Source organism: Dipodomys spectabilis, unplaced genomic scaffold, assembly GCF_019054845.1.
Source record: "Dipodomys spectabilis isolate Male_0828 unplaced genomic scaffold, ASM1905484v1 ptg000067l, whole genome shotgun sequence".
Taxonomy (NCBI): domain Eukaryota; kingdom Metazoa; phylum Chordata; class Mammalia; order Rodentia; family Heteromyidae; genus Dipodomys; species Dipodomys spectabilis.
This window is the reverse complement of record NW_024870744.1, coordinates 3,655,683-3,667,889: the sequence shown is the minus strand read 5'-3', so window position 1 is coordinate 3,667,889 and position 12,207 is coordinate 3,655,683. Positions and strand designations below refer to the sequence as shown.

Below are 12,207 nucleotides of genomic sequence, written 5' to 3'. Positions count from 1 at the left end.
CCAGTTTCCTTAGCCTTTATTTTCTAAGAATGCAATAGCTATAGCCGGGCACTGGTGGCTCACGCCTGTCATCCTAGCTACTCAGGAGGCTGAGATCTGAGGATCTCGGTTCAAAGCCAGCCTGGACAGGAAAGTCCATGAGACTCTTATCTCCAATAAACCACTAGAAAACTGGAAGTGCAGCTGTGGCTCAAGCGGCAGAGCGCTCGCCTTGAGCTGAAGAGCACAAGGACAGCACCCAAGCCCAGAGTTCAAGCCCCACGACTGGCCAAAAAAAAAAAAAAAAAGCAAAAGCTATTCAACTTAGGGCTGGGGGAATGGCTCAGTCATATAGCACTAGCATGGTTTGATCCCTAGTACTGCAAGAAAAAAAAGAACTACAACTAAGCATTAAAATGAATGGATGCTTACTATGCATTTGATCCTCACAAGTTTTAACTCTCCATATTCTGATACTTCACACAGCCAGGTGTCGTGGCTCATACATGTAATCTTACCTATTCTGGTGGCTGAGTTCCAAAGATCATGGTTTGAAACCAGCCTAGACAGGAAAATCCTTGAGACTCATCTCCAAGTTAACTACCCCCAAAAAACCCCCAAGAAACTCAGAAGTGGAGCTGTGGCTCAAGTGGTAGAGTGCTAGCCTTAAGCAAAAAGGCTTAGGGACAGTACCCAATCTATGAGTTCAAGCCCCAGAACTAGCAAAAAGAAAAAAAGAAAGAAAAAAAAGATGAAGGGTAAGTCTTTGACCTAAACTGCAATAGTAAACACTTCCACCCTCCACCCAATCTCCCAGAGGGGGACTTAGGCTACCTACATCAGGATCCTTGTCTGTGGCTTGTTCAGGCTCATTCACGGAGAGGCTGCTGACATTAACCACCATGTACCCATCTTTGAAGAATCCAAAGGTGTTCAGATGAACTTTATGCCTCACATCGTCCTAAAGAGATTTGTTGTGGTAGAATTAGCAACATGGAAAAGTTAATTTTGGATTTTAACTTAATCATTCATTGCCTGGAAAACCGCAGTAGTCAGTTTCCATATGCTCATGGTATATACACATATGGCTATAGCACCTTCTCTTTATTCTTCGTAAAGTCCTAAAATATCAATAGTATGCAAAAGAGAACACCCAGTGGGAGCAATGCTCGCCACCACAGGTGTAATGGGGATGGGGCAGACTGCTGCCCAGCTAGCATGGGAACCCCAGGCAAGACCAAGCACACTTTAGTCATCAATGAAGCCTCCCTCACAGTACAATGCCTGCTATGCCATGGGCACTCCAAGCTCCTGGGAAATGTGGAAAAAAAGAATGGCCAATGTCATTTCAAGGACACAGCTTCATCAGTGTGTATGTGCCTGCTCCTCCTACTGCAGGATGGAGAGTCCACTTTTTTTTTTTTGGTCAGTCGAGGGCTTGAACTCTGGGCCTGGGCGCTGTCCCTCAGCTCTTCAGCTCAAGGTTAGCACGCCACCACTTGAGCCACAGCACCACTTCTGGTTTTCTGGTGGTTAATTGAAGATGAGAGTCTCACAGAATTTCCTGCCCATTTGGCTTTGAACCATGATCCTCAGATCTTAGCCTCCTGAGTAGTAGGATTACAGGAGTAAGCCTCAGCGCCAAGCTGGGGAGTCCACTTTCTAACCTATAATCCTATTTTTTTTTAAGTTCATTTGTACCTAAAAATGTATGATGGGTTACAGGGAACCTATCTCATAAAGAAACACATCCACAGGGTGCTGGTGGCTCACACCTGTAATCCTAGTTACTCAGGAAGCTGAGTTCTGAGGATCACAGTTTAAAACCAGCCTGGGCAGGAGATTCCATGAGTCTCTTATCTCCAATTAACCATCAAAACTGGAAGTGGTGCTATGGCTCAAGTGGTAGTCTTTGCCTTGAGCTGAAGCGCTCAGGCCCTGTTCAAGCCCCATAACTGACAAAAAGATAGAAAGATAGAAAGAAAGAAGAAAGGAAGAAAGGAAGGACCGACTGACCGAACGGCCACAGGAACTACAGGTGCTGGTGGCTCACTTAGGGGTTAGTCTAGGAAACAAATCTGAGGATTGCAGTTCAAAGCGTGTTGTGTGTTTGCACACACGCATGCGCATACACATATATCAGATCACATCACAGGAACTGGTCAAGTGGAGTTTGAATTTCTCGGCTCCTGGCAAGTCCTAAATCCTGCTGGAATGCAGTGGTGGGCAGCCTCCCGCCCTGCCTGACTTCCTCAGTATGAGACATCACCACCAAGTCAGCACACTCCAGCCCAGGGCAGTGAGGGAATAGCAAACACTTCTAAACCCCCACTCTGCAGGGACACTTGAGGTGATGTGAAAGCACAAGTTCAGATATCTGCCTAAATTGCACCACCTTTGATAAGCGTGCAGCCTCACTGTGTTAGGGGTAACTATTTCCACATCTGGAATCTTCTGGCTGTCAGAGGTAGTGTAATGCAAATGTCAAAGGCCTGTGAAGTGAGGCTGTCCATCATCTTTAGCAGTAAGGACAACCACATAGCCCACCTTCCTGGCAGAGCTGCAACGCACTTCATGGCCACTAGGGGTGTCCTTGCCAGTCCCCTCCCCCAGCAGAGCAGCACAGCCTCCCACAGTGCAACCCACCACCCCCACCCCGTTTGCCTCCCACAACTGCTGAAAATCCAAGGCTCTGGGACCAAGTTCCTGCTGGGCTTCAGGGCAGCCTTAGCTGGCCCACACTTACCTCATTTCAACCTCTTTTCCTTGTGCTGACCCCTGGGAACTTCCCTTATTTTCTTAGGTGCTAGACTATGCATTTAAAGTAGGGTTGCTAGACTTGAACTTCTCAGAGGATGAATGAAGGCTCTAGAAGCAAGCCTGCACTCTGACAGAAAACAAGGACACAACAGTCATTTGCTGCTGGGGCTGGGAAGGTGGCTTCAGTGGTAGAGTGCTTGACTTGCATGCATGATGCCCTGGGTTCCATTCCTCAGCACCACATAAGCAGAAAAAGCCGGAAGTGGGGGTGAAGCTCAAGTGGTAGAGCTAGTCTACAGCTGAAGAGCTGAGGCCCAGAGTTCAGGCCCCACGACAAAAAAAAAAAAAAAAATCATCTGCTGGACAAAGATGGAGCAGCTAAATGGAAAACAATAAGAACAGGAAGGCTCCTCCTACCCTGCCTTCTGAGAGAAAAATGACAATTTTCCCATTTTTTTCCCAAGGACAGTGTACTTTTTTTTTTCCGGTCATGGGGCCTGGGCACAGCTCTTCAGCTCAAGGCTAGCACTCTGTATCACTGGAACCACAGTGCCACTTCTGGCTTTTTCTGCTTATGTGGTGCTGAGGAATCAAACCCAGGGCCTCATGCATACTAGGCAAGCACTCTACCACTGAGCCACCTTCCCAGCCGGACAGTGTACTTCTACTACCATTCTGATGCAAGGAAAGGAATTCAACTACACACAGTGCAGGAATGCTTGGCACACTCCAGCTGCACTCTGGCAGAGAGCCCCGGCTAAGCAGAACAGGGCAACAGAGAGGGAAAGAATGACGACCAGACACAAGCCCTGGCGCCTGCGACCACAGGCATGAGCTGCATGGCAAATCAAGCTGCACAAGCATGCATTGCTGCAGGCACAGGGCTGGGAGGTAGGATGACGGGGGTCAGGACAACTCCCTAGACAAAGAGGCCTTGCAGGCGCTGGAAGAAGGCTGGGCTCAGTGGGCTTCTGGAGGCTCTTGATGACCATTCCTGTGAGCACCGTGTATTTACATTTGGGAACACATGGAGTTGTATACTTACAATGAATGATTTTCAGTTACTTTTCAACAAAATGGAAGTTTTAAGACTATGCTTCTGGGCTGGGAAGGTGGCTCAGTGGTAGAGCGCTTGCCTTGCATGCATGAAGCCCTGGGTTCGATTCCTCAGCACCACGTAAGCAGAAAAAAAAGCCGGAAGTGGCACTGTGGCTCAACTGGTAGAGTGCTAGCCTTGAACTGAAGAGCTGAGGGACAGTGCCCAGGCCCAGAGTTCAGGCCCCACGACTGGACCCCCCCAAAAAAACAAACAAACAAACAAAAAGACTGTGCTTCTAATTTGTGAAGCACACAGGTACTTTGTAAAATGGAGATCTGGTAAGCACTTCTCAGACTCACTGTGGTGCAATGTATGTAAGGAGTTACTCTGCCGTTTGGTGTGGTTTTGCGGTGGTGGACGGCACCCAGAGCCCATGTCCCACCCCATCTCAGTTGCTTTTCACAGAAACATTCAGCCCTCTACTATTTCTCGTGGCTTCCTGTCATTTCATCTGATGACACTGTGCTATTAAAAACAGGGCTTTGCTCATTTTAGAGTCTAGTTTTTTGTACTCTCCAAACATTGCACTATATGGCACGAGCTTTCCCAGTGATTTCTAAACCTCACTCAGCCCCATGGCGGGGATGAGAGTCAGGAGCAAAATGACAACCCACGGCTAAAGTGTGTAATAGGAAAGCTGGGATTGGCGGTCAGTCAGGCCAGCTGATCCATACTGTCATTTACTAAAGTGTTCTCTAAGGCTTACACAGTGACACCTGTTTCAAAAACAAAACCAAGCCAGGTGCTGTGGCTCACACCTGTAATCCTAGCTCTTCAGAAGGCTGAGATTTGAGGATCATGGATGGAAGCCAGTCCAGGCAGGGAAGTCTCTGAGACTCTCATTTCCATTAAACTACTAAAAACAAAACAACAACAACAACAAAAAAGCCAAGAGTTGTGGCTCAAGTGACAGAGTGCTGTTAGCTTTGAGCAAAAGAAGCTAAGGAAGGGCTAGTGCCCCAAGTTCAAGCTCCAAGACCAGCACAAAATAAAACAAAAACCAAAAACTCCTCCAGGTGTATTGCACTTAATTCTAAGTCTTGAAAGAATTTCACTAAACTATAACAGGTATAATCTGTTATACTCTTCTGTATTTTCTGAGTTACTAACGATGCTTGTGGATTATACTGACATATAATCAGAGGAAAATCAAGTGGGATTTGCCAGTAATATCTGGAGGACACGGGGCTGGGAAGGTGGCTCAGTGGTAGATCGCTTGCCTTGCATGCATGAGGCCCTGGGTTCGATTCCTCAGCACCACATAAGCAAAAAGAAAAAAGCCGGAAGTGGTGCTGTGGCTCACGTAGTAGAGCGCTAGCCTTGAGCTGAAGAGCTGAGGGACAGTGCCCAGGCCCAGAGTTCAGGCCCCACGACTGGACCAAAAAAAAAAAAAAAAAACCTGGAGGACACTCATCTATGCTAATATCACATTTATCACCACATCTAAGGCCCACATATGTAAGAGACCTGTAAACTGCTGGGCACACGGATCATAGACAAACAGGAATTCCCAGACCACAGGCCATCAATGCAGAAGGATGTACATTCAAACCACTCTAGCTCAGCGGGAGTGCTGGCCTACACCCTCATTCTTCAGCCATACAAATAAACAAAAAGGAACAGTCATCCCACTTTATTCTACTCAATTCAATATAAATAAACTACTATTTTTTAGAATGCCACCAAGGGCTGAGGCCCATGAAGCGAAAGACACTGTCCCAGAGGGAAACAGTCCTTTTGCCATGAGAAGTGGGCATCTAGGCACACTGCGCAGGCGTGGTCGCTAAGCCAGCAGCTGGAGATGGGGTGGCACGGGGAAGTGGCATCCTCAGTGCTCCATCTCCTTCCCCTCTGCTGCGCCCTGCAGAGGAAGCAGTGTGGGTTCCTGACAGCACAGGGAGGAAGGAGAAGCACACAAGCAAGGAGGATCTGCAAGGGGATGGCAGGATGAGGAAGACAATTCCAGACCCAGCAATGCAGACTTCTCCAACATTTTCAAGCCCCACTGGGGCCTGCCCACATGCAATGACAGCCGTGAGGTTCGTTTACACCCCTAGTTCCTGCATTCAGCATAGAACAAGTCTGTGAGGCAGGTATCATTCTGTCGTTTTATAGACCAGGAACCAGGCTCAGGGAGGTAAAAGGAGCTTAAAACCATTAAAACCACAGCAGGTAGCAGAAGTAGTACCACTTAAGTGCAAAATCCTGCTTTGAACTTCTGCTTTCTACAACCAAATAAATAGTATATCTTTTGTTTTGAACTTGAAGTAGAAGCCACCAACCCCTAGCAGATTTTTCTCTCTCTGTACATCTCTGTCTCCCTGACCCCACACTCAGCTAACAGACATCCTGTCACTTCCTCTACAAGGCTCCAGCATATATTTCTGATAAGGGTTTTAAAAATCATAACAGCACAGTAAGCTGCTTATCAAGTAGAATGAGCCAGCCAGCCCACTAAGGAGAAATCAAGGTCAAACAAACAGGATATCAGAGTACCGGACTGACAAGAATCAGCATGAAAATCTCTAATGGCCAGTCTTCACTGTCGCTGGCATGTGTGACTGAGGCCCTGGGTTCAATTCTTGGCACTGCAACTTAATAAATAAAACAAACAAACAGTTCCTAGAAATATATTTATAGGGTTGAAAGTAGATGCATTGATTTTTCTGGGCTCTCCTGAAAGCAGGGAGAACGCTGCTGGCCCTAACACAATTAAAATCTTACAAGATTTAACTGAAACAAATGAGCAATTGTCAATTACAAAAATGAGAGAAAATTAACCACCAGAATATTCTGTATTATTTCAAATTATTCTGAAAAGTTTGTACTTATTTTCAATGGACTATTTTTAAAGTTGAAACACATTTCAAAAGCTAAGCATGAGCCAGGCACCAGTGACTCATGACTGTAATCCTGGCTACTCAGGAGGCTGAGACCTGAGGATCACAGTTCAAAGTCAGCTTAGGCAGGAAAGTTCATGAGACTCATCTCCAATTAGCCACCAGAAAACTGGAAGTGGCACTGTGGCTCAAGTGGTAGAGCCCTCGCCTTGAGTTGAAGAGCTGAGGGACAGTGCCCTAGCCCAGAGTTCAAGCCCCACGACTGACCAGAAAAAAAAAGCTAAGCATGATATTAACCCCTCTCTCGTTCTAGCACTCAGGAGGCAGAGTTTGGAGGATCATGAGGTTAATACCAGCCTGAGCTGCATAGCAAGACCTTATTTGAAAAATAAGAACAACAAAATAAAGCTGAATGTTCTACCAGTAAAGCTAGATACTCAGAAGGATCTCGGTCTAAGGCCAGCCCTGGACAGAAACTTGAGACCCTATCCAAAAAATAAAGCACAAAGGGGCTTTGGGACATAGCTTAAGGGGAAGAACATCTGCCCAGTAGGTTTGAGGCCATGAGTTCAAACCTCAGTACCACCAAAAAAACAACTATTCTTTCAGGCTACCAAAATTCTTTTTTTTTTTTTTTTTTAATTTTTTTTGCCCGTCCCAGTGCATGAACTTGGGGCCTGGGCAGTCCTTGAGCCTCTTTATGCTCAAAGCTACTGTTCTACCACTTGAGCCATAGCACCATATCTGGCTTTTTCTTAGTAGCTTATTTGAGATAAGAGTCTCACAGCTTTCTTGCCTCGGCTGGCTTTAAACTGTGATCCTCAGATCTCAGTCTCCTGAGTAGCTAGAATGATAAGCTTGAGCCACCAGCACCTGGCCAAAATTCTTTTTTTTTTTTTTTTGTTTCTAGTCCTGGGGCTTGAACTCAGGGCCTAGGTACTGTCCCTGAGCTGCTTTTGCACAAGGCTAGCACTCTACCACTTGAGCCACAGCGCCACTTCCAGCTTTATCTCTTTATGTGGTACTGAGGAATTGAACTCAGGGCTTCATGCATGCTAGGCAAGCACTGTACCACTAAGCCACATTTCCAGTCCCGGCCAAAATTCTAACAATGTTAAGAATTAAATGTCATACTTACAAAAAAAAAAAAAAGGACAAACACAGGTACCCTCCACTATAGCTCAGATCTTTTTTGTTGGTGGTGATCATGGGGCCTGAACTCTGGGCTTGGGGCTGTCCCTCAGCTCTTCAGCTCTAGCACTCTACCACTTGAGCCACAGCACCACTTCCGGCTTTTTCTGCTTCTGTGGTGCTGAGGAATCAAACCCAGGGCCTCATGCATGCAAGGCAAGCGCTCTACCACTGAGCCACCTTCTCAGCCCCTCAGGTGTCTTATTATCTCCAATAAACTTCCAAACTGAAGTGGAGCTATGGCTCAAGTGGTAGAGCGCTAGCCTTGAGCTGAAGAGCTGAGGGGCAGCGCCCAGGCTCAGAGTTCAGGCCCACGACCAGACCCAAAATAAAACAAAACAAAAAGAAGCTCAGGGGGGCTGGGAAGGTGGCTCAGTGGTGGAATGCTTGCCTTGCATGCATGAGGCCTTGGGTTTGATTCCTCAGCACCACATAAGCAGAAAAAGCCAGAAGTGGCGCTGTGGCTCAAGTGGTAGAGCACTAGCCTTGAGCTGAAGAACTGCAGGACAGCGTCCAGGCCCAGAGTTCAGGCCCCATGATTCGCCAAAAAAAAAAAAAAAAAAAAGAAGCAGCAGCAGCAGCAGCTCAGGGACAATGCCCAGGCCCCAAGTTCTAGCTCCAGGACTGGCCAAAATAAATAAATAAAATATAAATGTGTGTATTTGTGTGTGTATATGATACATACATACACATATAGATACATAGATGGCTATAGACAGGTGGGCAGACTGAACCACGGACCTCCACTATGCTAGATGGCTGCTCTGCCACAAAACTACACTTCAACACAAACTTTTTTTGTGTGTGCCAGTCCTGAGGCTTGAATTCAGCACCAGGCATTGTCCCTGAGCTTTTTTGCTCAAAGCTAGAGCTCAATCACTTGAGCCACAGCTCCACTTACAGCTTTTTTTGGTGCTTAATTGGGAGTTGAAAGTCTCACAGACTTTCCTGCCCAGGCTGGCTTTGAATCACAATTCTCAGATCTCAGCCTCCTGAGTACCTAAGATTACAGGCATAACCAATTGTGCCCAGCTTGGCTTTCTCCTTTTATAAACAGGAGCAACTGCTCCTAAGGGAAAAGTGGAAAACACAAATGCATCCCCTTCCTTTATTCTACATGGGCCTACTAAGTCCCCATAGCCCCACTCCTGTGCAACCTGGGTCCACAAGGCAGCATCTTGCCCTCAGGAGACTCACCATCTGAGAGAAGATGAATGAATGGTATCTGACTTTTACAAATGGTTTGCAAAGTAGGCATGGGGTGCCTGTCTACAATCCCAGAAATTGAGACTGAGACAGGAGGATTGCAAAAAGAGTTAACCAATTAACAAATCTACAAAAAAGCTTCCAAATCTTAGAAAAGCTAAAAAGAACAAACAAATACCTACTTCCCTCCAATCCAGAATTATCCAATGTCTGTGTTACACTTGGTTCAGAGCTATTGGGGGTGGGGGAGAGGCAGAATGCTGGTGATGAAGTGAACATGGGCCAGAGGATGGCTCATCCTAGGCCAGGGAAAATAAATAAAAGCTACCACCGACACTATACTTTATATAAATATCACACTGTAATATGTTTCTAAATGTGACTGAATTATGTCATAATGTACACTGACACCTGCTCCTTGCATTTCCAGCAACAGTGTATTCTTTGAAGACTCAGTCTGCATTGATACATCACATGGTCACACAAATGGCAATTCACAAATGGAAAGGGATCCTATAACAAAAATCTGGGCATGATGGTGCATACCTGTAACCTCAGTACTCAAGAGGCTGTGGAACGAAGATCAAGAGTTGGAGGCCAGCCTGGGATTCCTAGCAGGACCTTATCTCAAAGACCCCAAACATTACTGAATCTAACAGCAAAGCCCATAAGATGAGAGGATAACCATGTGGAATGTATCTGAATGTATAAGAAAATGTGGCCAGGCGCCTGTGGCTCATGGCTACAATCCTAGCTACTCAGGAGGCTGAGATCTGAGGATTACAATTCAAAGCCAGCCAAGGCAGGAAACTTCTTGAGACTCATCTTCAATAAACCACCAGAAAACAGGAAGTGCCACTGTGGCTCAAGTGGGAGAGTACTCACCTTGATCTGAAGAATTCAGGGACAGCACCCAGGCCAAGTTCAAGCCCCATGACCAACAAAAACACCACCAACAACAAAAAAGAAAATGTGTAAGGGGCTAGGAATGTGGCTTAATGGTAGAGTGTTTGCCTAGCATACATAAAGCTCTGGGTTCCATTCCTCAGTACCACATGAACAGAAAAAGCCAGAAGTGGTACTGTGGCTTGAGGTGTAGAGTGCTAGCCTTCAGCACAGAGAGGGTCAGGGACATTGCCCAGGCCTGAGCTCAAGCCCCAGGACTTGTTTTAAAAAGTATAAGAAGAAAAACAATTTTTAAAAAATCTACTCAACTGCTAAAGATGTTTTCTAAAAGCTATTATTCAGAAACACATTCATTCCTAGGAACTGGTGGCTCATGCCTAGAATCCTAGCTACTCAGGAGGCTGAGATCTGAGGGTAGCGGTTCAAAGCCAGCCCGGACAGGAAATTCCGTGAGACTCCTCTCCAATAAACCACTCAGAAAACTGGAAGTGGCGTTGTGGCTCAAGTGGTAGAGTGCTAGCCTTGAGCTTAAAAGGTGAGGGACAGCACCCAGGCCCAGAGTCCAAGCCCCATGACCAACCCCCCCCCCCAAAAAAAAAGTAATAAAAGACACACACCACAATCTAGAAATAGTTGTGTTAAAAGCAATCACATCTAAATATGATCAATTGGACCCTGAATCCAATTACCAACTTAAAGAAAATGTAAAAGAGATGAACATATTAAACAACAACAGTAGATACAGGATGTGTGGCCTGGCAATAGATCCTAGGATCTACTGGCATTTAGATTCTTTACCAATGAACATTTGAACCTGATTTGACATTCAAAGATATTCAGGGCTTTCTGTTGTAGTGGTTTTAATCCTGTTTTTAAAAGGGCCCCCGTGTGTGCGTGTGCGTGTGCATGTGTGTGTGTGTGTGCGCGCACGCGTGTGTGTGTGTCTGTCTGTCTGTCTCTCTCTTTCTCTCTCTCTCTCTCTCCAGGAACTTGGGCTTGAACTCAAGGTCTGAGCACTTTTTGCTCAAAGATGGCACTATAACACTTGAGTCACACCTCCACTTCAGGTTTTTGGTAGTTAATTGGAGATAAGAGTCTCACAGATTTACTTGCCCAGGCTGGCTCGACACCGAAACCCCAGGACTTAGCCCTGTGAGAAGCTAAGATTACAGACAGGTGTGAGCCAGTGGTACCTGGCACCAGTGGCATGTACTGAAATATTTACAGATGAAATAAGATGCCCTTGATTTGCTCTAAAATAATATGGAAGACAATGACAAATATTGCCAACACTGTGGAGAATGGGAAACACTCCTTAGTTCTGTGGAGAATGGGAAACACTCCTTAGTTGTCAGTGAATGTAAAATGGTTGTCACTTCGGGACAATTTGACAAGTTCTTAAAAAAAAATTGGCAATTCCTTTAAGAAGTTATATAAAGGCCAGGCATGGTGCCCACTTGTAATATGAGCTACTTGGGAGACAGAGGTACAAAGATATGTTTCAAGACAATCCCGGGCAAAAGTGCAAGACGACTCTGAGAAAGAAATTAAAGCAAAAAGGGTTGTATGTGTGGCTTAAGCCAAGTGGAATTGTGGTTCAAACCACCAAAAAAAGAAGTTAAAACTAATTCTACAATATGGCCCAGGAACTTCATGCCACTCCTACCAAAAGCAATGAAAATACCTATCTCCTAAAAGATCTGCTTGAAGCTGGTGGTGCTGGCTTACCCCTGTAATCCAAGCTACTCGGAAGGCTGAAATCTGAGGATTGTGGTTTGAAGCCAGCCTAGGCAGAAAAGTCAATGAGATTCTCATCTCCAATTAATCACCAAAAAGCCAGAAGTGGAGCTGTAGCTCAAGTGGTAGAGTGACATTCTTGAGCAGAAAAAGCAAAGGGGCAGCACTGAGACCCTGAGTTCAAACCCCAGAATACACCCCCCACGTTAAATGTAAATCTAGATTCTATATTCTTTAAACTCTACACAGACAAAACACAGTGTTTCATGATTAATACAGTATGTTTTTACAAGACAAATTTTGTAAAACTTCTGGGGGGGGGGGAAGGTATACTATGAAAATAATGTGTGCTATAATGATGCACTTTCTACTTCTTACCTATTAAACTATTCACCTGAACTAACGACGGTACGTGTCAGCTTTAGAAGACTTTAAACTGAGCTATAAAGGAAGACTTACACGAACGTTCTAGGCCTAGACAGACGAGAG

At 45.7% G+C, this 12,207-nt stretch overlaps 1 protein-coding gene across 1 annotated transcript in view; it reads right to left on the bottom strand.

Moving 5' to 3' along the window:
- Gpr107 (G protein-coupled receptor 107) overlaps nucleotides 1-12,207 on the bottom strand; it is a 51,317-nt gene that overhangs the window by 38,373 nt on the left and 737 nt on the right. Inside the window, exon 2 of the mRNA XM_042681090.1 lies at nucleotides 818-940. Within this exon, the coding sequence (XP_042537024.1) occupies nucleotides 818-940 (123 nt within the window). The remainder of the gene's footprint in view (nucleotides 1-817; nucleotides 941-12,207) is intronic.